We start from the raw sequence: 22,977 nt of genomic DNA, 5'->3' as shown, positions 1-22,977 counted from the left end.
TCGGGAGAGGTTACTCACCAAAACCAAATGGGTGTTAGTTCTTCTGTGCTGCTGCTTGCCCCCTACCGCCCACCTCCATTCCTGCTCCAGCTCGCACACTCGGAGCTTCCTTCCCCCCTGACATCCTCTCAGCTGTGATTCACAGGAAGTAAGCGTCCGGGACAAGGGAGTGAGAGTGGATCTCTGTGTGTTCTGCTCTGAGTCCTGGAACCCACACTCCCAAGTTCAGCCCAGAGCACCGAGCCCACCAGGGTCCAGTCCACCTGGACCCACAGAAATGCCACCAAGGTGACATTACCCCAGGCCAACCAAAACCAGAATGCAAGTGAGTCGCCTGCATTTATGAGGATGCCACTGAATAATCAAAGTACATTTATTTTTGAATTACTAGTCAGAATCATGACAGAGAACTCTTATGTGATAGAAACAGTAGTAAAATACAGTACACAGCAATGTCGTCTGAATGAGATCAAAGACAAATGGTACACCAGCACGTGAAAAATAGCCACCTTAACTACAAAGATGAAGACATTTAATAGGAAATTTTGTTACTAAGAAAAATATATGTCCCGTATCTTTATTACATACTGTACAAAATAAAATATTGCACCTATAAGTCATATAAAAATATATACAGAGTATTATACAAATGCTCTCTCTTTTAACTTAAAAACCTCCAGCAATCAAGTGTGATTGGTGATGAACAACTCAGGGGCTGGCGTGTCCTCGTCACATCCCTATACCCATTCCCCACTGCCACACCCTCTAGGACAGTAACGCTCATCCTTGTGTCAGCAGGCTGCAGTGACAACAAGAGCTGTGGTGCTCAGGACATGGCAGGGACTCAGCAAGCTTGTCTAGACACACCCAAAGCCAGAGCCCACTGTTCACTTACGTGTGAGCAGGGACTAGGGCCAGCACACCTGCCTCAGCAGGCTCTGCTGCCACAGGCTGCAGGCAGCTGTGACCCCGAAGGAAGATGTATGACTACCTATTTGGGGCTGGGTGCCAACTAATGCCATAACTGGTAAGATGGAAGGAAAGAGCCCAGCTTTAGAACGTATAACATTCACTCCAAACTTCATCTTCACCCCGACACCATCACTGACCCCAACCCACACCCAAACCAACTCTGACCTAATCCTAATCCATAAAGTCAACTCCAGCCTCAACCCCAACTTAACTTCCATTCTCAACTAACCCAACCCTGAAACTAAAACCAACCCTAAACTTACTCACCAAACCCCAACTCTAACCCCTCATCCTAACTGTACAGTACAGCTCAACCCTAATTCACTTTGGATTCACTGAAAAATCAGTTCAAACTAAAACAATTATTTACTATAAATGACTCTGGTCAGCTATCATGTTTCGTAGTTACATTACTTTCTTACAGTTTTTCCAAAATAAAAATCCTTAGGAATATTACTTTCTGCATAAATTAGGTCTTATAAGACTTTGATTTTCTGTTTGTGTGCAAGAGAATAGTGCTTAGAAAAGTCTCATTCACAGCTCTTAAAAGGACGCTTTGAATATACTTCAAAATCAGTAGACAAGGTGGACTTTCCCTCTCCTTTGAATTCTAAGATCCCTCATTCGCTCACACACTTCCTTCCACAGTTGTGAAACGGCAGCCACGTTTACTCTGTGTTTCCTTCCACAGATTCTCTTAAGAGTGAGGACAAGGCGCCATTCCCCCCAGGACCTCTGGGTCAGTCAGGGTTACAAGCCTGTCCAGAGTGACTCTCTCTCACAGATGACACGTTACAATCCATAGAAATGCCATCAGAGCCAACATCTTAACGACTAGTGGCCAGAGCTTCTAAAATGTAGATGCCTTATCAACCTGCCGCAACCCTAGAACTGAGAGAAGCCATCAGCTGCTGTGTTTGCCAGGTCTTCAGGATGTCCCACTCTGTGCTCGTCTACAAACAAGGAAGAGGCAGCTAGTGACAGTGCACTGGTGACCGTGGGGGTCTCCTGAGGTCCCAAGTGCAAAGGCGTGCCTGCTGCTTACGGGATTTTATGTTAGTCCTGGAATATATCACTTAAAAGAGTTGGAATTAAAAACCAGCCATGGGGACATGACAGCATCCAATGTTAACAGTGGTGATTTTGCATCAACTTTGGTTTGATGGTAGAATTGACAGACTTTTAGAGAAGTATTATTACACATGTTTTGGATCAAGCTACATGGGGGAAAAAAGAGCTTTTACATTTTTGTTTTACCTTCACAGCAGCATAATGACCCCCACAAAGTTTTATCCTTCTTGACACGACTGACAGCACCTTCGTTTGTAGCGGTCTAGCGAACACAAATGAAGATGCTTTACAAACGTACAGTAGTGAGTTGTGTCTGTGCAGTCTCCTGAAAAAAATATATATACATATCCATTTAACATGGAGCTCATTAGAGACCTAGTTTTATGAAAAGTAGAAACCGAGATCACAGAGTGAAGCAAAGTAACTAGGCCTGGGTTAGGGTCTTTGCTCTGCACTAGAGTCAGAATTGCCCTGAGGGCTTCCCTGGTGGCTCAGTGGATAAGAATCTGCCTGACAATGCAGGCGATATGGGGTTCAATCCCTGGTCTGGGAAGATCCCACATGCCATGGGGTAACTAAGCCTGTGAACCACATGGGCCTATGCTCTAGTGACTGGGAGCCACTACTGAGCCCACGCACCCTAGAGCCCATGCTCCGCAACAAGAGAAGATATGTCAATGAGAAGTCTGTGCACTGCAACTGGAGAGTAGGTCCCGCTTGCCACAGCTACAGAGAAAAAGCCTGTGCAGCAACGAAGACCCAAGTGCAGCCAGACGAAGAAGCAAGTGCAGCCAAAAATCATGGATAAATTAATAACACTAAAAACAAAGTGCCCTGGACCCACTTCTTAGCTGGGCCAGGTGGCTTCTCGCTGCCCTGTGGGGACTTCAGATCCCTCAGGCCACCTGCTCCTCTCACTAGCTTTGGGGGCGTCATGGACCCTGGGAAAGACTTACCAAAGCTATGGACCTGCTTTCTAGAAAAATACGTACATGATTCCATTTCACATAGAACTTCAGGACACTGGCATGCCTGCCCAACCCCATCAAGGGAAGCCCTGGCAGAGGGGCTGAGACTCCAGGCAGGAGGGATTCTGTGGAGAGGTGATCAGTGTCTGCCAGAAGGCCACTGGCCACCCTACTCCTTCAACTGGGTTTTTCTCTAAAGAACACCGAGCCACACCCACATCAAAGCAGCTACTCCCCCAACATCCCAAGATCCCACACCCGTTCAGAATGGCCCTGTGGACGAGACCCTGACAAGGTTGGCTCCCTGAGGTCAGGTTAGGACAAGGTTTGGGGGTGGCTGTGATACCTGTGAGGGGTACGTACTGTCACAGGAAGGCCCCAGGCAGTGCTGCCAGGAAGCGGGTTTCTTCCCCGGTGCACAGCGTGTCTTAGTCACTGGCTTGCAGCTCCCTGGGTGGACACAGTCAACTTTCCGAGACTGGAAGCCTCGGCCACAGGCTGTGGTGCAGGGCTTCCAAGGGCCTGCACGCCAACACGCGTCACAAGCTCCCAGCAAGCAGTTCCTCCGAACAATGGGTCTGTGATAAAAACAAACAAACAAAACAATGGAAAATGGGAGAAGCCTGGGATCAACTCTTTCACTGTACCATCTTTTCAATGTATGAAAGGTCTGACAGTTAAGACCTTATTCACTGATTGGCACTGTTCCTAGCGGACTAAGCAAAGAGGTGGAGGAATCCAGACCTTAATGAAGGCAAGCAAAGCACATGTTTCCATGAGCCTCCAACACCCACTCAAGGCCTGCACCCCAAAAGGCCACTCTCCAAAGAGAACAAGATGGCAGAGGAATAGGTGGGCATGGAGTACATTTCCATGGATACATCAGGAATACACCTTCAGACACAAAAGTGCCTGCAGAATACCAGCTGAGAGTGGACAGGAGTACCTGACAATAAGAAAAGAATATATAGAACCATGCAAAACTCAGTAGGATGAAGAAACTAGGGAAAAAAACCTGGAGTGTTAGTGAAGGAAAGTTGCTTGGCTCAAGGTAGCCTGGAGTTAAAACTCCCCTCCGGGTCCTCCCCACCATTCTAGGCAAAACAAAGAACTCTCTCACCCAAAGAAAAAAATAGACATCAGGTTGATTACACCCAGCTCCAAGCCGGCCCAGCCTCTGGCCAATCTCCAGAACTCCTTGCCCTAGCTGTTTAAGAGATAACTACTCCCAGCAACCTTGAAGAAAACAGGCCCCCTTAAGACAGTAGCTTTCTACATACATGCCTATATATACTTACACTTTTCTTAGATGAGTGCAGCAGCTCGCTAATCTGACTCCTGCCCCTTCTCACCTCATTAAAGGTGATCTGTTCCTGTAGAGTGCCAATCTCGTTCTTTTTCTAGACCTCGCCTACTCTAACTCCGGACCTCACAGTTGGTAAGACTGGACCTGCCCTTACCTGCCCTTCAGGTGGGGAAAATGAAGCAGGGGGCAGGGGTCCCACCCCCACATCAGGGCAACTGTCTGAGTCAGAGGAGAAACGTTTAAGGTTGAGAGTGAAACAGCTGATCTGTGGCAGCCTAAATGGAATGAGAATCAGATAGTCCTTGCCACAGCCATACATACCCAGACAGGGATGCAGGTCCCTTAGAAGGCGCAGCGGCTGGAAGCTGGAGTTTAGGGATTGTGGAGCAATCCCAGGGTGAGGGCTGCTGTTGACTGCGGAGACACGGAGTGAGGGGAGGTGAGGGAGGAGATTGTGGTGGGAAATGGCTGTGGAGGAAAGCCAGGCAACCATGGAAGCAAGGCGATACTGCTGAGTCACGCGTGGAGGATGGAGCCATCACCACAGCCTCTCTCTCTCCACACACCAGCATCAGCAGCTGAATAATAGAGAGACTGGCCTGTCAAATACCTGACACACTGAACTACAGTGTAGGACCCCAGCCAGGGTGCCCCTTTAAGTGTCTGATGTGCTAATCTACACAGTAGGACCGCAGCTGGGGGGGGGGGGGTCCTCTATGTGCCTGACCTGTTGAACAACAGGGAAGCACCCCAGGCAAGGGAGCCGTCTAAGTGCCTGAACCAGTGGAGCAACAGAGAAAGACTGGCCAAAGAGGCCTTCTGATCACCAGCTACAAGAGGCTTGAAAAAAGATTCTGATAGGGCCATAACTCCTGTGGCAGAGGCAGTCCATGTCCCTGCACACCTGGCACCACCAGGGTCCCCATAAGCCAAGTTGCTGCACCACCTTCATGCTCAACTCTTGCTGGGGCACAGCTGCCACAGCCAGAAAAAGTCTTGTGTCTAGGCACACAGGATTGCTTCAGTCGTGTCCGACTCTTTGTGACCCTGTGAACTATGGTCTGCCAGGCTTCTCTGTCAGGGAGGAGGGGTTTCTCCAGGCAAGAATATTAGAGCGTATTGGCCAATACTGGTTGCAATACCCCTCTAGAGCACTATATTTCCTGCTGCCCTAGCTGCCAATTCCTCTGAGTACCTGCTGCTGCCAGAAGCCCTGTGACCCTGGCCTTCACTGGGGCAGACCCAAGTCCTCCAGGGCAGCCTCAGGAGCAAACCCCAGTGGACAACTGACATGCAGAGGTGGCAATAAAACCACAGTTGAAACCCAGGGGCAGTGTGGCTAAGGAAAAAGACCCAAAACCTTCCCACCAGCTGTAAAAGCTGCAGATTAAATTCACACAATCAACTAGGCAGATTCTGTGTCTATGGAATATATAAAAGGTCACTGAGAGCTCTCACAAAAGAAAACGCACGAGTTCTGACAGCTGTGGACACTGGAGGCAAGAACACATAGGAGAAGGACCAGACTAGAATCTGAGCTGCCCCCATAGCAGGTCCAGAGATCAGCACAGTGTTGGAGGGCATCCTACCTAGGGAGGTGAGGCGGACTGTTGACTCCTAGCGAGGGAAAGGACTCTGACAGCAGGGACTCAAGAAAAACTCATGTTTTGACTTGTTCTGTCGATTCCTTTGCATTTTTTTCTCTTTTCATTTCCTCCCCTCTCTGTTGTAGTTGTTGATTTTATTGGCACTATGAAATCTAATTAAGCTTTTGAGGGTTATTTTTTTTTTCCTCAATCACATTTTTTATAGTTGTTATAAACCTCTGCCTCTATGTTGGGCTTTTGCAGTTCTGTGGAGCTTTCCTTTTTCTTTTGCTTCTTTTCTCTTTTTTTAATTTTAATTTTTTAACCTATTCTTTTTTTACATTTATTCCTTTGCTTTTCCTACTGTTCTTTGCCCCTTGCAGTTAATCTTTAATGTATATAAATCTTCTGCATCTACCTCTGTTTAACTTTGCATATCTATTCTTTCTTTCCTTTCCTCTCAACATTTTGTTAGCTTTATTTTCATTGCTTTATTCTCCAATTGGCACCTTGCTTTAGTTTAGTTTTTCAGTTTGTGCTTTAGTTAGTTTTGTTCTTAACTGGTAGATATAATTTTTGGTTTCCTTTGCCAGATCTATTGTACTTTATTTTTGTTGGATGGTTTTGATTTTGGTCATGGGTGTATATGTATATGTGTATATTCCACTATTTTAATTATTATTTGCCTGATTTTGTAACTGCAGTTTGTCTGGGATACATCTTTGGTTTTTCATTTTTGGATATTTGTTTTAATTTCACTTAATGCCATAACAAACCACTTGTGGAATCTTCCTTCCTGACCAGAGATCAAGCCCTGAGCCTTTGGAGTGGGAGCACTGACTCCAAGACCCTAGACTACCAGGGAACTAAGCCTAGGGGAATCAAAGAGTGAAAACTCACACAAAGGAAACTACTTGAATACAAGACCTGGCATCACCCAACCACCAGATGAAGTTGTTCACCTCATCTAAACAACAAACAAAACAAAAATGCAAACCCAGTCATCAGCAGACAGGATTACCACCTCACTCAGCCTTGCCCATCAGAGGAAAAACAAACAAACAAACAAATAATTCAGCACAAATCTCACCCTATTGGAAGCTTACACAAACCACTGGACCCACCTTAGGAGGGCAGAAACCAAAAGGAAGAAACAATTCAACCTTGAAGCTTGGGAAAAGGAGACCTCAAACATAATAAGTTTAAAAAATAATGAAAAGGCAGAGAAATACTACACAAATGAAGGAACAAACTAGAAACACAGAAGTCCAAATAAATGAAGATGAAAAAGGCAAACTACCTGAAAAATAATTCAAAAATAATGCTAGTAAAGATGATCAAAAACCTTGAAAACAGCATGGAGAAAATGCAAGAATCAATTAACAAAGATCTAGAAGAATTAAAGAATAAACATACAGAGACAAGACAATTACTGAAACTAAAAATACTCTGAAGAAATGAAGTTGCTTAGTCATGTCCGACTCTTTGTGACTCCATGGACTGTAGCCTACCACGCTCCTCTGTCCATGGGATTTTCCAGGCAAGAGTATTGGAGTGGGTTGCCATTTCCTCCAGAGGATCTTCCCAACCCAGAGATTGAACCTGGGTCTCCCGCATTGTAGGCAGACGCTTTACCATCTGAGCCACCAGGAAAGGAATCAGTAGATTACTGAAGCAGAACGAATCAGTGAGCTGGAAGATAAAATGGTGGAAATAACTTCTGAAGAGCAGAATAAAGTAAAAAGAACTGAGGATAGTCTCAGAGACTTCTGGGACAATATCAAATGCACCAACATTCAAATTATAGGGGCCCCAGAAAAAGAAGAGAAAAAGAAAGGGTATAAGAAGATTTTTGCAGCCATGAAATTAAAAGACGCTTATTCCTTGGAAGGAAAGTTATGACCAACCTAGATAGCATATTCAAAAGCAGAGACATTACTTTGCCAACAAAGGTCTGTCTAGTTAAGGCTATGGTTTTTCCAGTAGTCATGTATGGATGTGAGAGTTGGATTGTGAAAAAAGCTGAGCGCAGAAGAATTGATGCTTTTGAACTGTGGTGTTGGAGAAGACTCTTGAGAGTCCCTTGGACTGCAAGGAGATCCAACCAGTCCCTTCTAAAGGAGATCAGTTCTGGGTGTTCTTTGGAAGGACTGATGCTAAAGCTGAAACTCCAGTACTTTGGCCACCTCATGTGAAGAGTTGACTCATTGGAAAAGACTCTGATGCTGGGAGGGATTGGGGGCAGGAGGAAAAGGAAACAACAGAGGATGAGATGGCTGGACGGCATCACTGACTTGATGGACGTGGGTTTGGCTGAACTCCGGGAGTTGGTGATGGACAGGGAGGCCTGGTGTGCTGCAATTTATGGGGTTGCAAAGAGTCGGACATGACTGAGTGACTGAACTGAACCGAACTGAACTGAAGAAGATTTTTGAAGAGATTATATTTGAAATTTTCCCCAAAATGGAAAAGGAAATAGTCAATCAAGTCCAAGAGGCACAAAGAGTCCCATACAGGATAAACCCAAGGAGAAACATGCCTAGACACATACTAATCAAACTAACAGACTAAACACAAAGAAAGAATATTAAAAGCAGCAAGGGAGAAGCAACAAATAACATACAAGGGAAACCTCATATACTTAACAGCTGATCTTTCAGCAGAAACTCTGCAGGCCAGAAGGGAATGGCAGGATATATTTAAAGTACTGAATGGAAAAAATCTACAGCCAAGATTACTGTACCTGACAAGGATCTCATTCAAAATTGATAGAGAAATAAAATGCTTTTCAGACAAGCAAAAGTTAAGAAAATTCATCACCACCAAACCAGCTTTACAACAAATGTTAAAGGGTCTTATATAGTCAAGACATACAAGATAAGAAAAAAGATCTACAAGATCAACCCCAAACAATTAAGAAAATGGCAATGGGAACATATATATCAATAACTACTTTAAATGTAAACAGATTAAATGCTCCAACCAAAAGACACAGACTGGTTGAATGGATACAAAAACAAGACCCATATATATGCTGTCTAAAAGAAACTTCAGACCTAAAGACACATATAGACTGAAAGTGAGAGGATGGAAAAATATATTCCATGTAAATGGCAAGCACAAGAAAGCTGGAGTAGCAATCCTCATATTGGACAAAACAGACCTTAAAATAACAGACTGAAAGTGAGAGGATGGAAAAATATATTCCATGTAAATGGCAAGCACAAGAAAGCTGGAGTAGCAATCCTCATATTGGACAAAACAGACCTTAAAATAAAGAGGATTACAAGAGATAAGGACACTACATAATGATCAAGGGATCAGTCCAAGAGGAAGACATAACAATTGTAAATATCTATGCACCCAACATAGGAGCACCTCAGTACATAAGATAAACACTAACAGACACAAAAGGAGAAATTGACAGTAACATAATAATAGTAGGAAACTTTAACACCCCATTCACACCAAAGGATAGATCATCAAAACAGAAAATTAATAAGGAAACACAAGTCTTAAATGATACATTAGATGAGATGGATCTCATTGATATCTTCAGACATTCCATCCAAATGCAGAAGGATACACCTTCCTCTCAAGTGCACATGGAATATTCTCCAGGATAGACCACATTTGGGGTCACAAATCAAACCTCAGTAAATTTAAGGAAACTGAAATTGTATCAAGCGTCTTCTCCAACCACAATGCTATGAGTCTAGATATCAATTACAAGAAAACATTTTGTAAGAAACACAAACACATGGAGATTAAACAACACGTTTCTAAAAACACAGGTTACTGAAGAAATCAAAAGGGAAATAAAAAAATTTCTAGAAACAAATGACAATGAAAACATGACAACTCATAACCTATGGGATACAGTAAAAGTAGTTCTAAGAGCGAAGTTTATAGCAATAAAATCCTACCTCAAGAAACAAGAGAAACATCGAATAGACAACTTAACTTTACACCTAAAACAACTGGAAAAACAAGAACAAAAAAACCCCAAAATTAGTAGAAGGAAAGAAATCATAAAGATCTGAGCAGAAATAAATGAAAAAGAAATAAAAGAAACAATAGTAAAGGTTAATAAAACTAAAAGATGGTTCTTTGAGAAGATAAAATCGACAGCCTTTAGCCAGATTCATCAAGAAAAAAAGAGAGAAGAATCAAATCAACAAAACTAGAAATGAAAAAGGAGAGGTTACAACAGACAATGCAAAAATACAAAGGATTATAGAGACTATTATGAACAACTATATGGCAATAAAATAGATAACCTGAAAGAAATGGACAGATTCTTAGAAAAGTTCAATCTTCCAAGACCAAACCAGCAAGAAACAGAAATTATGAGCAACCCAATTACAAGCACTGAAATTGAAGCTATGGTTAAAAACCTCCCAAAAAACAAAAGCCCAGGACCAGATAGCTTCACAGGAGAATTCTATCAAACATTGAGAGAAGAGCTAATGCCTATCCTTCTAAAACTCTTTCAAAAAATTGCAGAGGAAGGAATACTTCCAAACCCTTTCTATGAGGCCACCATCGCCCTGATACCAAACCCAGACAAAGGCAACTGGAAAAAAGAAAACTACAGACCATTATCACTGATGATCATAGATGCAAAAATCCTCAACAAAATGTTAGCAAACAGAATTCAGCCACACATCAAAAAGCTCATACACCATGATCAAGTTAGTTTTATTCCAGTAATGGAAGGATTCTTCAATATAAGCAGATCAATCAATGTGATAGACCATATTACAAATTGAAAGATAAAAACCATATCATCTCAACAGATGCAGACAAAGCCTTTGACAAAATTCAGCACCTATTTATGACTAAAACTCTTCAAAAAAAAAAATGGGCATAGAAGGAACCTACCTCAACATAGTAAAGGCCATATATGATAAGCCTATAGCAAACATTATTCTCAATGCTGAAAAACTGAAAGCATTCCCCCTAACATCAGGAGCAAGACAAGGGTGTCCACTTTCACCACTATTATTCAACATAGTTCTGGAAGTCCTAGCTACAGAAATCAGAGAAGAAAAAGAAATAAAAGGAATCCAGATTGGAAAAGAAGAAGTAAAGCTCTCAATGTTTGCAGATGACATGATACTGTACATAGAAAACCCTAAAGATAGTACCAAAAAATTACTAGAGCTAATCAGTGAATTTAGCAAAGTTGCAGGATACAAAATCAATATACAGAAATCACTTGCATTCCTATATACTAACAATGAAGAATCAGAAAGAGAAATTAAGGAATCAATCCCATTCACCATTGCAACAAAACAATAAAATATCTAGGAATAAACTTATCTAAGGAGACAAAAGAACTGTACACAGAAAATTATAAGACACCAATGAAAGAAATCAAAGATGACATAAATAGATGGAGAGATATTCCATGTTCCTGGGTAGGAAGAATCAATATTGTGAAAATGACTATACTACCAAATACAATCTACAGATTCAATGTGATCCCTATCAAATTACCAATGGCAATTTTCACAGAACTAGAACAAAAAATTTCATATGGAAACACAAAAGACCCTAAATAGCCAAAGCAGTCTTGAGAAAGAAGAATGGAGCTGGAGGAATCAACCTTTCTGACTTCAGATTATACTACAAAGCTACAGTCATCAAGACAGTATGGTACTGGCACAAAAACAGAATTATAGACCAATGGAACAAGATAGAAAGCCCAGAAATAAACCCATGCACTTATGGGTACCTTATTTTTGACAAAGGAGGCAAGAATATACAATGGGGCAAAGACAGCCTCTTCAATAAATGGTGCTGGGAAAACTGGACAGCTACACATAAAATAATGAAACTAGAACAATTCCTAACACCATACACAAAGATAAACTCAAAATAGATTAAAGACCTAAATGTAAGACCAGAAACTAAAAAACTCTTAGAAGGAAACATAGGCAGAACACTCAATGACATAAATCAAAGCAACATCCTCTATGACCCATCTCCTAGAGTAACAGAAATAAAAACAAAAGTAAACAAGTGGAACCTGATTAAACTTAAAAGCTTTTGCACAGCAAAGGAAACTATAAGCAAGGTGAAAAGACATCTCTCATAATGGGAGAAAATAATAGCAAATGAAAAAACTGACAAAGGATTAATTTCCAAAATATATAAGCAACTCATACACTCAATGCCAGAAAAACAAACAACCCAATCAAAAAGTGGGGTAAAGACCTAAACAAGACATTTCTCCAAAGAAGACATACAGATGGCTAACAAACACATGAAAAGATGCTCAACATGGCTCATTATTAGAGAAATACAAAGCAAAGCTACAATGAAACATCACTTCTCATCAGTCAGAATGGCCACTATCAAAAAGTCTGCAAACAATAAATGCTGAAGAGGATGTGGAGAAAAGGGAACACTCCTGCACTGTTGGTGGGAATGTAAATCGATATAGCCACTATGGAAGAGAGTATGCAGATTCCTTAAAACACTAGGAATAAAACCACCATATGACCCAGCAATCCAACTTCTAGGAATATACCCTGAGGAAACCAAAATTGAAAAAGACACATGTATCCCATTGTTCATTGCAGCACTATTTACAATAGCTAGAACACAGAAGCAACCTAGATGTCCATCAACAGAAGAATGGAGAAAGTTGTGGTACATATACACAATGGAATATTACTCAGCCATAAAAGGAATGAGTCAGTTCTGACGAGGTGGATGAATCTAGACCTATTATACAGAGTGAAGTAAGTCAGAAAGAGAAAGATAAATATCGTATTCTAACACATATATACGGGATCTAGAAAAATGGTACTGAAGAATTTATTGACAGGGCAGCAGTGGAGAAACAGACATAGAGAATAGACTTATGGACATGGGGAAAGGGCAGGAGAGAGTGAGATGTATGGAGAGAGTAACATGGAAACTTACATTATGATATGTAAAATAGATAGCCAAGAGGAATTGGCCGTATGGCTCAGGAAACTCAAACAGGGGCTCTGTATCAAACTAGAGGGATGAGATAGGGCAGGAGATGGGAGGGAGGTTCAAAAGGGAGGGGATATATGTATACCTATGGCTGATTCATGTTGACGCTTGGCAGAAAATAACAAAGTTCTGTAAAGCAATTATCCTTCAATAAAAATATAAATTTTAAAAAATGACTTGGTTGGGGGGGTGGGGAACCACTCTCCTGAGGAGTTGGAGTAGTCGGTTCAGGTGAGGAAGAGGACAGTGATACATTTGTTAACAAACTAAGTTCTGTCTGTATAAGCACTTGAAATATATTCCGGTATGAGTATGAGCTTGTAGGTGAGCCCTTGTGTCCATTATGGGACGAGCCTGCACTTCCACTGAGGTCACACTGTCACTCGGACACTGGACCAACCCACTTCCTAGCTGGGCCGGTGGCTTCTTGCCACCCTCGGGGAGCTTCACGGTCTGGCAGGCCACCTGCTCCTCTTGTGCTGACAGCAGCACCAGCTCTGTGAGCATCATGGACCCCAGGGAACACTTACCAAAGCTATGGATCTGCTCTCGAGAAGAAGACACATGTGATTCCATTTTGGTAGTGAGACCTTTGGGGAAGAAGGATCTGCCTCTAGTTGCCTTGCCCTTTAAAGCAGATCAGAAAGTTAATGGACCCCTGCTTTTGTTGTTGTCAGAAAGGGTCCACTGTGTGTGTATATTTATGTGTATAACCATGTGCCAGAGAACTTTCCAAATACTTTCCCACAGACTGACTCATTTATTCTTCACAACTACCCTACACAGCAGGCACTTATTTTTTTTTAACGAAGTGTCAGTGATTTGCAATATTATGTCAGTTTCAGATGTACAAGGGCTTCCCTGGTGATTCATATAGTGAAGAATCTGCCTGCAAAGCAGGAGACCTGGGTTTGAGCCCTGGGTTGGGAAGATCCCCTGGAGAAGGGAATTGCAACTCACTTCAGTATTCTTGCCTGGAGAATCCCATGAACAGAGGAGTCTGGTGGGCTACAGTCCATAGGGTTGCAGAGTTGGACACAACCAAGTAACTAAGCACAGCACAGCATATAGCCTCTGCTGTATATCATACCCTCATATCTTGTGTATTTTATAGCTAGTAGCTGACACCTCTTAAACCTCCTACTCCTATCTTGCCCTTCCTTCACCCCTTTCCCTGTCTGCTTACCACTAGCTTATTTTTGCGGAGAAGGCAATGGCAACCCACTCCAGTACTCTTGCCTGGAAAATTTCATGGACGCAGGAGCCTGGTAGGCTGCAGTCCATGGGATCGCTAAGAGATGGACACAACTGAGCAACTTCACTTTCATGTATTGGAGAAGGAAATGGCAACCCACTCCAGTGTCTTGCCTGGAGAATCCCAGGGATGGGGGAGCCTAGTGGGCTGCTGTCTATGGGGTCACACAGAGTTGGACATTACTGAAGCGACTTAGCAGCAGCAGCAGCAGCAGCAGCAGCTTGTTTCTGTGTCTAGGAGACTGTTTCTGTTTTCGACATTCATGTGTTTCATTTCTTAGATTCCATATATAAGTGATATCATATGGTATCTCTTTCTCTGTCTGACTTGCTTTACTAAGCATATGTACACTCCAGGTCTATCCAAGATGTTGCAAATGGCAAAATTTCTTTTTTTATGGTAGAATACCGTTTCATTGTATACCATTCATATACACAGACAAACACACACCACAACTTCTCTTTATTCATTCATTTGTTGATGGCTACTTAGGTTGTTTCCACATCCTGGCTATTACAAATAATGCTATTATGAAAATTGGGGTGCATATATTTTTCTTTCAATGTTGTGATGGTTTCAGGTGAACAGCAAAGGGACTCAGCCATACATACACGTATATCCATTTACCCCAAACTCCTCTCCAATCCAGGTTTCCACATAACATTTTTGAATTAGTGTTTCATTTTCTTCAGGTTTATACTCAGCACTGGAATTGCTGGATCATCTGGCAGTTGTTTTTAAGGAATCTCCATATTCTTTTCCATAGTGGCTGTACTAATTCACATCCCCACTAATAGTGTACAAGGGGTCCTTTTTTCTCATCCTCACCAACATTTATTATTTGGTGTCTTTTTGACAACAGACCTTCTGACAGGTGTGAGGTGATGTCTCATTGTGGGTTTGATATACATTTCTCTGATGATTAGTGATGTTCAGCATCTTTTCATGTGCCTGTTGAATGCTCTCTGATTACTGAAAAGATATTTACCCTGGAGGGTTAGCCACCTCAGAGGACCCATTTTGGGGTATCTGTTGTTCTCTAGGGCAGAGCTCCTGGAACTAATGTATTTGTATCACATGAGAATATCTCCCCATCCCCAAAGATGACTGGAAGAGGGCCCTAACCTGAGCTAGTTGTCACTGTCTCTCTCCCAGGAATTTGGAAGTTGCTGGAACAAGACACATAAACATGAGGCTGGAGTAGCAGTGGCCATACTCTGCCATGAGGGCCAGGGAAGTAGAAAAAATAACATTCCGCAGAGATGAGAAGAGAAAAGACCCTAATGACTATTCATTTCGTAGTAACAGTCCCTCCTGAGGTTTCACAGCACCATCCTTTTGGATTGGAATGTTTTTGTGTTCCTATAAAAGCCTCCTTATCCAAGCATATAATCTATAAGGAGTTGAGAAACACCACTGTAAATGTGATAAGATGAGAAAATTCTGATAACCTGAACTTCTCAAACAAAGTGTGTGTGCCTGCTAAATTGCAAGAGTATTACACATAGTTGGAAGCAATACTTTGATTAGCAGGTAGGGGAAAGACTCCATCAAGGGGTTTCCTTTAGCAATATTGTCAAACTGATTATAAGATTTATAAGAGGAAGAAGGATGAAGGTTTCCTGTTAACTGGAGGGTTTTTGTTTTCCCCAGTGGGTATGAATCTTATGGGGCCGAACGTTGGGTTCCTTTAGACAACAGGACAGAGATAGACCAAAGTTTCTACTAAAAAGAGTTGAACTAACATTGCAAGAATATTCAGAGAATACATTTTAAAAGATACCAAATTGTTGTATCTAAGAATGGCTGTCCTATCTTAAGAACTCTCCCACTATCTTTGTATAAATCATTCCAAGTTGATTTTTGTTGTTTCCAGCCCACAGGACCTTCATTAATACAGCTACTTTTTCTGCTTCAATAGAAGATAGGGTCAGTGGGAAGTCAGAAGAAACTATTCAGCTTCCTAAATATAGAAGATGATATAGGAACATGGAGCTGGACACCAGTGAAGATGCTGAAACCCAAGAGGCTGGTCACTTGAGAACCCAGTAAAAGAATGCAAGATTGCTCCAGCAGAGAGCATCACTTCCTCATGGCCAGGGATGGGACTGCAGATGGTGATGCCCGAGCTGGGGGCTCATAGTCTGTGTACCAACACTGAGCACACAAGTGGAGCTCATGTCTTTCTATGTAAAACATGAAAGTAGAAATGGCAGCAGAAATCAAAGTAACCGTGTTTCTAGTCTTTCTCAGTTTCTCACTCCTCTTCAGTCCAGCTCTGCTCCTGCCTCAAATAACCCCTCATCATCAGCCAGATGGAACTACTGATTCTGTAGGGCAACAGATTTCAAGTCTGCCTTATTATCAGAAGTATGTGGGCAGCTTAAAAAAGATGTAGATTCAGAAAGAATTAAAAAAAAATAAAAGACAAAAGAGATGCAGATTGCCAGCTTCCATTCCCTTCCAAAGATTCTAATTCATTAAGTCCCAATTGAGAGCCCAAGAATCTTTATTTTAAATAAACTTCCGAGGGAATTCTGACTTGTGGCTGAGGTTAAAAATTACTGCTCTGGGGAACAAACTCTCTCAGTCCTTAGTCATTTCCTCAGATCCCCTTGTTGTCTTCTCACCTATATGTTAGCTAGTTCTACCCTGATAATTCTCACTTCCTTTAAAACTCTTTCCACAATGGAAGCCACCTCCCAAACTCTTCCCAGGGTCAATAAAAGAGGCTAGCAGACACCCCGCTCACCAATGATTCTCTACCCATGGCCACGAATAATGTTACTCCCTATTGCTGCTGCTGCTCAGTCACTTCAGTCGCGTCCAACTCTGTGCGACCCCATAGATGGCAGCCCACCAGGCTCCCCTGTCCCTGGGATTCTCCAGGCAAGAACACTGGAGTGGGTTGCCATTTCCTTCTCCAATGCATGAAAGGGAAAAGTGAAAGTGAAGTTGCTCAGTTGTATCCAACTCTTAGCGACCCCATGGACTGCAGCCTACCGATTAAACACCCTCTAATATTACTGACAGAGAAGGCAACGGCACCCAACTCCAGTACTTTTGCCTGGAAAATCCCATGGAGGCCCTACTATGGCAACTGGGTGTTGCCTACCCACTGCATTGTAAAGTGAGATTTAATGCCTCACCTACCTTCAGCGAGCCCACCTACTCAGCAGAAGAGGTCTGTGGGGGACAGTGAGGCCAGTAAACTGCAAAAGAAACACACCCACAGAAGCTCTTTATACTAACCTAGTCTTGCTTCCATAAACCACCAGATATTTGGGGAAAAGTAACAGCATGAAAGAAAAGCACTAGGATTAAAGCTGAATGGCCAACCTTGGATGAAGCAGAAACAATAGAGAAAATAAAAGGCAATTTGACTCTTTTTTTCCCTCCTCGGGTCAAGGAATTTTTTTTTTCTATTATTTCTTTTAAAGATGTCTCCCCTTTCATTTCTTTTCCGTATCTCTTTCTCCAAAACCCTACTTAATTGGATACCCTCTTGGTAGATCTTTCCATGCCTTGTTGTCCTCTCTATTATCATGAATATTTTTTTGCTTCCTGTTTTGGCTGCCAAGAAGTAGTTGGAAAGTGAATGGCATATTCAAGGAACTGAAAGAAGGACAGTGTGACTGAACACAAAGAGTGAGACAGAGTGAGATCCCAGATGAGGCTGTGCAGGGAGGTGGGACTTGACTGTGCAATATTTTATAGGCCACATAGTCAATTTTGGTCAACCTTTGTCCTAAGAGCAAGTGAAGCCTCTGAAGTGTTGTTAATCTAGCAGGGAGATGGGTGTGGTGACGGTAAGATCAGATTTGCATTTTGGAATGATTACTGTGGCTGCAGTATGGCGCCTGGGTTAGAAGGATCATGGGTGGATGGAGGGAGATTAGTAGGATGGCTTGGCCAAACAGATTGGTGGTAAAGAAGAAAGAAGTGGATCAGTTAGAGAAAAAACACAAAGAGCCAAAAGTCATACAAAACAGAAAAGTACAAATTACATTAAGATGCAAATTTTCATCCATCAGATTGGCAAAATTTTTAAAACATTGGAAATCTATATAAAGTTGGTAAAAAGGAGGACTCTCATATACTGTTAGTAGAGACAGTCTGATGGTAATTTAGCAGTATTCAGATGAGCATGTCTGTCGATTTAAGTCCATATCTAAAATCTATCCTATAAGAGTATTACCCTTTATGCATAAAGATATATATTCCAGGATGTTTACTGTAGCATTTGTTTGCAATAGCAAAAAATGGAAACAATTAAATGTCCATCAGCAATGGACAAGAATGAGATAATAGTAAATATAGCAGTTTAAAAGAATGAAGAGACCCTTATGTACTCAGATAGGGGAAAAGTCAATAACATATTGATCAGTAGGGGAAAAAAAAAGTTTCATAAAAAATATGTCTTGTTTATTATAAAGAAACCACAAACTACGTGTGTTTGTAATATAAATATATTTTTGAGCATGCAAAGTAAGACATCTGGGATGATACATATCAATCAGTGTGTGGTCTCTATCTCCTGAACAAAATTGGAAACTAGGTTTTCTGTTGAGAATCAGGGTGGCTGTTCTGAACATTTTCCATTCGAGGAGAATGGTTCTGGCTGGAATTGTGTTGGGAACAGGAAATGCAGCTGACACTACATCGACAAAACTTAGTGAAGGCTCAAAATGGAACCTGAGCCAATGGTCAGGGTCATCTCATTTCCCCAGCAACTCACGATTTGGAGGAGGAAGGAAGAGCCACAGAGTGAGCATCTGCTATGACGCAGGCTGCTAGGTGCTTCACAACTAAACCAGTTAATCAAAGCCTCCCAGACACAAGACAGTCTACAGGATGGGAGAAAATATTTGCAAATGATGCAACCAAGAAGGGCTTAATTTCCAAGATGCACAAAGAGCTCATACAACTCAACAACAACATAAAAAAAAACCTATCCAAAAATAGGCAGAAGACCTAAGTAGACATTTCTCCAAAAAAAGAAATACAGATGGCCAAAAGGTACTCAACATCCCTAATTACCAAAGAAATGCAAGTTAAAAGTACAGTGAGGAACTACCTCACACCAGTCAGAATGAGCATCATTAAAGAGTCTTCAAATAAATGCTAGAGAGGGTGTGGAGAAAAGGGAACCCTCCTACCCTGCTGGTGGGAATGTACACAGGTGCAGCCACTGTGGAAAACAGTACGGAGGTTCCTCAGAAAACTAACAAGAGTTACCACATGATCCAGCAACCCCACTCCAGGGTATATACTGGACAAACTATAATTTTAAAAGATACATGCACCCCTGTGTCCACAGCACCACTATTCACACGGCCAGACATGGACACGACCTGTGTCCATCAACGGAGGAATGGATGAAGAGGTAGTAGACATGTACAGTGGAATACGACTCAGCCACAACAAGGACGGAATAATGCCACACGCAGCAACATGGATGCAACTAGATATCATACTCAGGGCAACGTCAGAAAGGAAAGACAAATGCCATGCGCTATCACTGGTGAGTGGGTCTAAGCAACGACACAAATGAACCTACCTATGAACAGGAACAGAATCACTGACAGAAGAGACTGCTGGTCGCCAAGGGAGGGGGGCTGGGGGAGGGACTGAGCGGGAGGCTGGGGTTAGCAGACGTAAGCTTCTATATGTAGGATGAATAAACGAATTCCCAATGTGTAGCACAGAGAACTACATTCAGTATCCTATGATAAACTATAACAGAGAAGAATATTTAAAAAGAATGTGTAAATATGTATAACTAAATCACTTGGCTGTAGAGCAGAAATTAACACATACTTTGTCAATCAACTACACTTCAATTAAAAAACACTTCCCAACCATAATCTGACACAGACAGTAATACCCCATTGTGAAGATTAGGAGCTCAGAAAGTTCAAAAGTTACACCAAGAAGAGGGTGACAGGACTCCAGATTCCATTGGTGGCCCTCTAGGCTCTCTCTTCACTTTCTCTGGCTGGAGCACGTTCCTCTAGGGTGGTGGAGCTGCCAGATGGAAGGCGTCTGTGTCTCTGAGTGATCTCACGGAGCGGAGCTCTTCTACCTGCTAAACCATCTACCAGTTCAGACTTTTATACAAGACAGAAGCATTCTTCTTGTGTAAGCCCCTTAACAAGATAAAAGTTTACTTTATTCTCTGCCAACCCACTGTCCCAACATCCTAGTCAAACAGTTTTTAAACAGAGGAATAAATTTAGAATAATTGAAAACACTAGGACCCAGATTTAATGTGTAAATTAAAGACAACTGACAGATTTGGAAAACTCAGCAGTGGCCACGGGACTGGAAAAGGTCAGTTTTCAACCCAATCCCAAAGAAAGGCAATGCCAAAGAATGTTTAAATTATTGTACAATTGTGCTCATTTCACATGCTAGGAAGGATATGTTCAAAATCCTTCAAGCTAGTCTTTAGCAGTCTGTGAACTGAAAACTTCCAGATGTACAGGCTGGGTTTCGAAGAGGCAGAGGACCAGAGATCGAATTGCCAACATTTGCTGCAACATACAGAAACCAAGGGAATTCCAGAAAAACTTCTACTTTTGCTTCCCTGATAGCTCAGATGGTAAAGAATCTGCCTGCAGTGCAAGAGACCCGGGTTTGATCCCTGAGTCAGGAAGATTCCCTGGAGAAGGCAATGGCAACCCACTCCAGTATTCTTGCTTGGAAAACCCCACAGGCAGAGGAGCCTGGCAAGCTACAGGCCATGGGGTCACAAGAGTCGCACATGACCAAGTGACTAACACTTCTACATCTTTGCTTCATTGACTATGCTAAAGCCTTTGATTATGTGGAGCCTGTGGATCACAACAACCTGTGGGAAATTGCAAAAAGAGAAGGGAATACCAGACCACATTACCTGTCTCCTGAGAAGCCTGTATGCGAGTCAAGAAGTAACAGAACAGGACATGGAACAACGGACTGGTTCCAAATTGGGCAAGGAGGATGTCAACGATGTATATTGTCACCCTGCTTCTTTAACTTTTACATAGAGTCCATCATCCAAAATGCTGGGCTGGATGAAGTACAGGCTGGAATTAACACTGCTGGGAGACATATCAACAACCTCAGATATGCAGATGATACCACTTCACCCTAATGGCAGAAAGTGAAGAGGAACTGAAGAGCCTCCTGATAAGGATGAGAGAGCAGAGTGAAAGAGCTGGCTTGAAACTCAACATTCAAAAGCCTAATAAGATCATGGGGTCCAGTCTCTTCATGCCAAAAGAAGGGGAAAAAGTGGAAGCAGTGACAGATTTTCTTTTCTCAGGCTCCAAAACCACTGTGGATGATGACTGCAGCCATGAAATTAAAAGATGCTTTCTCCTTTAAAGGAAAGCTATGACAAACCTAGACAGATATTAAGAAGTGGAAACATCACCTTGCCAACAAAAGTCCATACAAAGCTATGGTTTTTCCAGTAGTCATGTACCGATGTGAGAACTGGACTGTAAAGCAGGCTGAGCACCAAAGAAATGATGCTTTCAAACTGTGATACTTTCAAGAGAAGACTCTTTTGAGTCCCTTGGATAGCAAGGAGATCAAACCAATCAATCCTAAAGGATATCAAGGTGATGAGATGGTTAGACAGAATCACCGATTCAATGGACATGAATTGGAGCAAACCCCGGGAGATGCTGAAGGACAGGGCTTCCCTACAGACTGCATGCTGCAGTCCATGGGGATGCAAAGAGTCGGACACGCCTTAGTGATGGAACGGCAACAGCATAACATACACCGCTGAGGATGGCGCCATAGGAAGTTATAATTGAGTAGGAACTGTGCATTATGAGAGGTGGTGCACGGGAGGGATGATGCCATTTTCAGACATCACAGTGCTTTTCTGAGGTGGGGAGGTTGTGTGCTGCCCCAAGGTGGGGCCAGTACCTCTTTGTGTCATCACAGCCGGACTCAGAACTGTTGGGGTGCTGACAAATTACGTGATGCTGCTGCGTCCTCACAGTGCGACCCAGGCAACGTCCAAGACACTGAAAGGAAAGCACAGTGCAGTGTAAACAACCTTGTGTAAACCTCCCTGTCAGTCTACTGGTTAGGACTCTGTGCTCCCAATGCAGGGGGCACGGGTTCGATCCCTGGGTGGGGAACTAAGATCCTGCATGTGGTGAAGCATGGCGAAAATAAACAAAGACTGATCTTAAAAAATTAAAAGAAAACAACCTTGTGAGCTCCTGCGTGCTGGGGCACCAAAACCACGTGCTGTGGCGGCGTTGCCAGAGACCAGCTACAGGGGTGAGCTGGCCGAAGGAAAGTTGCTGTTCAGTTGCTCAACTGTTTCTGATTCTTTGTGACCCCATGAACTGCAGCAGGCCAGACTTCCCTGTACTTCACCATCACCATCTCCTGGAGTTTGCTCAAACTCTTGTCCACTGAGTTGGTGATGCCATCCAACCATCTCATCCTCGGTTGCCCCCTTCTCCTCCTGCCCTCAGTCTTTTCCAGTATCAGTGTCTTTTCCAATGAATCAGCTCTTTCCATTAGTGGCCCAAATGTATTGGAGCTTCAGCTTCAGCATAGGTCCTTCCCGAGGAGGGAAGCCCAGCTGTAAGGATCAGATTGCCCTCCTTCAGAGCCAGATAGCTTCCTAAGTTTCCTTTCATCCTCTTTTCCTCCTCAGAAACTGAGACCACCCCTGGGGAGAAGGAGTGAAAAGCACAGGGCCAATCCCTAATTGACCAGGTTAAGGTTCAGAAATCACTGTGCATAAAAGCATAAGCTACAGCCAAGTTTGGGTTTTCCTGCTTAGAGCAAAAATGGAGGTTTGTGTGT

At 42.6% G+C, this 22,977-nt stretch overlaps 1 protein-coding gene across 1 annotated transcript in view; it reads right to left on the bottom strand.

Moving 5' to 3' along the window:
• Positions 1 to 612: 612 nt before the first annotated feature.
• Positions 613 to 22,977, bottom strand: part of ADAMTSL3 (ADAMTS like 3) — a 368,734-nt gene continuing 346,369 nt past the window's right edge. The window contains exons 27-29 of the mRNA XM_052659478.1: positions 22,078 to 22,178; positions 3,375 to 3,589; positions 613 to 2,368 (exon numbers count right to left, since the gene is read on the bottom strand). Coding sequence (XP_052515438.1) covers positions 2,262 to 2,368; positions 3,375 to 3,589; positions 22,078 to 22,178 — 423 coding nt within the window. The 3' untranslated portion in view covers positions 613 to 2,261. The remainder of the gene's footprint in view (positions 2,369 to 3,374; positions 3,590 to 22,077; positions 22,179 to 22,977) is intronic.

The sequence above is a fragment of the Budorcas taxicolor genome, chromosome 21 (genome assembly GCF_023091745.1).
Source record: "Budorcas taxicolor isolate Tak-1 chromosome 21, Takin1.1, whole genome shotgun sequence".
Taxonomy (NCBI): Eukaryota; Metazoa; Chordata; class Mammalia; order Artiodactyla; family Bovidae; genus Budorcas; species Budorcas taxicolor.
The sequence above is the reverse complement of the archived record's forward strand: the minus strand, read 5'-3'. Positions and strand labels throughout refer to the sequence as shown.